The sequence below is a fragment of the Parasteatoda tepidariorum genome, chromosome 2 (genome assembly GCF_043381705.1).
Source record: "Parasteatoda tepidariorum isolate YZ-2023 chromosome 2, CAS_Ptep_4.0, whole genome shotgun sequence".
Lineage (NCBI taxonomy): Eukaryota > Metazoa > Arthropoda > Arachnida > Araneae > Theridiidae > Parasteatoda > Parasteatoda tepidariorum.
The window spans coordinates 103,741,887-103,745,522 of NC_092205.1; the positions used below are offsets into that span (position 1 = coordinate 103,741,887).

The following is a 3,636-nucleotide window of genomic DNA, read 5'->3' on the forward strand; positions in this document are numbered from 1 at the left end:
ATTGAATTTATCTGACATAGCGAATAAAAAATAATTAAATATTAAAGTAGCTGCAAAAGACTTTTTTTATTCAAATAGAGCTATAAGCTTGCAAATATCACTGATGTGTGTGTATGTATGTATGTATATATATATATATATATATATATATATATATATATATAGCACACAAAAGACAAAAAGAAAAGAGAGAAAAAGGAAGAAAATTATCAAGCACAAGCTGCAAGTACATAGAACTCACAAAATAATTTAAAATATTGAGAAAATTTGAAAAATAATAAAGATTAATAGCAAGAGAGACGAAAAACTATGAAAATAAAAGTATTTTTAAACAAAATTTCTATTTTTCTAAAAAAAAAAAACTTATTAAAAATCCGGACAACAAAATAAAGAAAAGATATAATCTCACATCAGTTCACACGATTATATCCGCAAAAATGAGTGAGATGTATCCGCAAAAATATGAGGATCACCCCACAAAATTTGCAATTATTTTTATAAATAATTGTTAATTTTCAAAAATCATTAAAATTGTATAATTAAATATCAACCTCTATTAATTATAAACTTTAAATTATCCAGTAAAATATTATTGCCTTGCGCACATCCATTTTCGGGCCAATCCAAGGTAACTTACAAACTAAATGCTCTTCAGAATTGCAGTAAGAACGTGCCTTAAAAATCACTTCTTTTACGCTTCTGTTTTCATATTTTGTAATCTGGCAATCTTATTACGAAAATATTTTAAATCATTCTTGAAAGATTCTGGTACATGTAAGTTCATTTGAATTCGATACTCGCTTCATAAATTTTGTTTTGTGTTTTGTTCTGTATTTTCTTTAGATTTCATTTTATTTTTCTTTGTATATTTTTTACTTAATGTGTTCTATTTTTGATTCAATTTTTTTAGTGCTTTTCACAGCATTGTATTGATATATTTTGCTTTGGCTATATTGATACAATATTAGAAAGCACTCATTTTTGCGAATATAATCGTTTGATCTGATGAAGCGATTTTATCTTTTTTTATTTTGTTTTCCGAATTTTTGATATATTTTTTTTTTACTTTTAGGTAATAAAATTTCTTTTTAAAATATTTTCAGAAATAATTTTATTTTTATAATTTTTCTTCTTCTCATGTCTTTAACCTTTATTATTTTCCGTATTTTCTGAATATTTTGAAAAAAGAAGAAAAAAAATTACTAAAATAAAATATTTTTAAAAAAATACAAATTATAAATGTTAAAAAACAAGAAAACAGTAAATGAAAAGATATAATCTCTTCATCAGCTCACACGTTTATATCCGTAAAAAGAAGTGCTTTCTAATATCGTATCAATATAGTCAAAGCAAAATATATCAGTACAATAGTGTGAGGAGCACTAAAAAAATTAAAACAAAATAGAACACACTCATAAAAAATATCACGTAAACGAAACAGAAAATGCAAGGAAATAACAGAGCAAAACGCAAAACGAAATCTGTAAAGCGAGTATTCAAATGAACTTGCCGGAATCTTTCACACTTGATTTTAAATATTTTCGTAATAAGATTGCCAGATTGCAAAATATGAAAACAGAATGGAGTTAAAAGCGTAAGTAGGGGAATTTTGTTTTATGGCTCATTCTTACTGCAGTACTGCTGAAGTGTGTTTGATTTGTCAGTTTTCAAGGAAAGGCCTGAAAATGGGCGAAGTAATTTATATATATTTTTTGTTTTAAAAGATTTGCAAGTGTTCACTCGCTACATGTACTATCAGTTTTATGTGAATGTGACATTTGTCCATTACTACAACTATTCATTGGAACAGAGCAAATCCTTTTCGGAGATCCGAGGTGACATAGCTCAAGAGATAAAGCATCGAACAGAATGGATCACAGCCTTCATAGATTGGTCTGACTTGGGACTGGCCTTCGTTTTCTTCATACTCATCTTTAAGTATGATTTCTTTAAATAACCTTCTGAAAACATTCCATTGTACCGACCTCATCGGGTCTTATTATTCATCGCCATGCAATGCAGGTCGTCAAACAAATAGTTTCGTAATATATAGGAAGAAATTTTACCTTCTCATTACTCTTTATATATGTATATATATATATACACACACACACTACAAAACCTCAGTACAATAATAATTTGGGGACCAAATAAATATATTGTTGTAGAGGAATATATTTTTATATGTGAATGTGTATGTTTTATACACATATTTGTGTATACAATGCCCTTTCGTGTTTGTGTTATGTACGCATAATTCATTTGCGATCGTTTTTACGAACTTACATACATTGTATGTACAGTTATAAATGTACGTAAGCACGTATAGGCGTACGTACATACAATCATTGTAAATCGTACATAACCGTAATAATAAATTTACGTAAATAAACTTGAGTAAATAAATTGTATCATATACATGTATGAACATACATTTTTAATCAATATGTTTGTGTACAGTTGTACATAAAAGTTATGCACGCCTGTATTTTCTTATAGTGTATGTGCGCAGAAAAGCAGACCACCCTGAATAATTTTTTTTATCTAATTATCGGATCTTCACGTTCTAAGCCTCAATTTTAAAAAAAAGTGGATCTTAAATATGCTAATTAATAAGTGCAGATGGTTCTTTCAAGTTACGAAACCAGATACGTAGTTTCTTTAAACAATGAATATATATTATTTTAGAAGATTCTGACCCCCTTAACTATGTGGAGTGGTGTAGACGCTATGTGGGAAATATGGTCAGGAAAATGGTTCAAAGTTAAATTTAATTTGCTAATTTTACTTTTTGTGTATTTCAAAATGGTGTTTTTAAAATTGAAAACACTTTTTATTCAAGTAAGAACACAAATGATTGAATAACAAATCTCTTTTGTTTTAAAGCTGAAAACTGATGTTAGTTTTAGAAAGATGATGAAAATTTATATTATTCAATTCAAAATGTTCAATTTCATCCAAACATTTACCAAGACTTTTTTACATACGTGATTCTATTACAATTCTCTCTGTCGAGTCATAACTTGAGATGTATACAGTTCGCAAAAATCCTGAATAACTTTTGTTCTAACGTTCGGATTTTCACGAACTAAGTGTCAATCTTAGTGGTTCCTGGGAGTGTCCTCAAATATGCAAATTATTTAGTGCTAACTATTAATTAAGTTACGAAATTGGATACAAAAACGTTTTTTTTTCTCTAAATAAACATATTTTTTTAACATATTTGGATTGTTAACCTTCAAAATATAGGGGTAGCCGCAATCTGGGAAATGGGGTCCCTACAGCAGAGTTGGCCGTCGATTACAGTAATCAAAATTTTTGATTACATCAGAGTAGAGCGAAAATGTAATCGATTACGTTACTTGTAATCATGATTACAAAGTTTGATTACAGCTGTAATCATGATTATATAGTCGGTTACAGTAATCAATTACTTGTAATCGTGATTACAACTTTCAAAAAATTTTGATTACAGCTGTAATCATGATTACAATTTTGATTACAGTAATCAATTACTTGTAATCATGATTCCAAGTAATTGCGATTACAAGTAATCACAACAAAAACGATTACAAGTAATTATGATTACAAGTAATCACAATATATGATTACATGTAATTTGATTACATGTAATTT

The 3,636-nt window shown here is 27.9% G+C and overlaps 1 protein-coding gene across 2 annotated transcripts in view; it reads left to right on the plus strand.

The window, feature by feature from the left end:
* Positions 1-3,636, plus strand: part of LOC107452575 (DC-STAMP domain-containing protein 2) — a 44,991-nt gene that overhangs the window by 19,749 nt on the left and 21,606 nt on the right. For both annotated transcript variants that reach the window (XM_071178022.1, XM_043052394.2), the window contains one exon: positions 1,725-1,938. In XM_071178022.1, the coding sequence (XP_071034123.1) occupies positions 1,725-1,938 (214 nt within the window). The remainder of the gene's footprint in view (positions 1-1,724; positions 1,939-3,636) is intronic.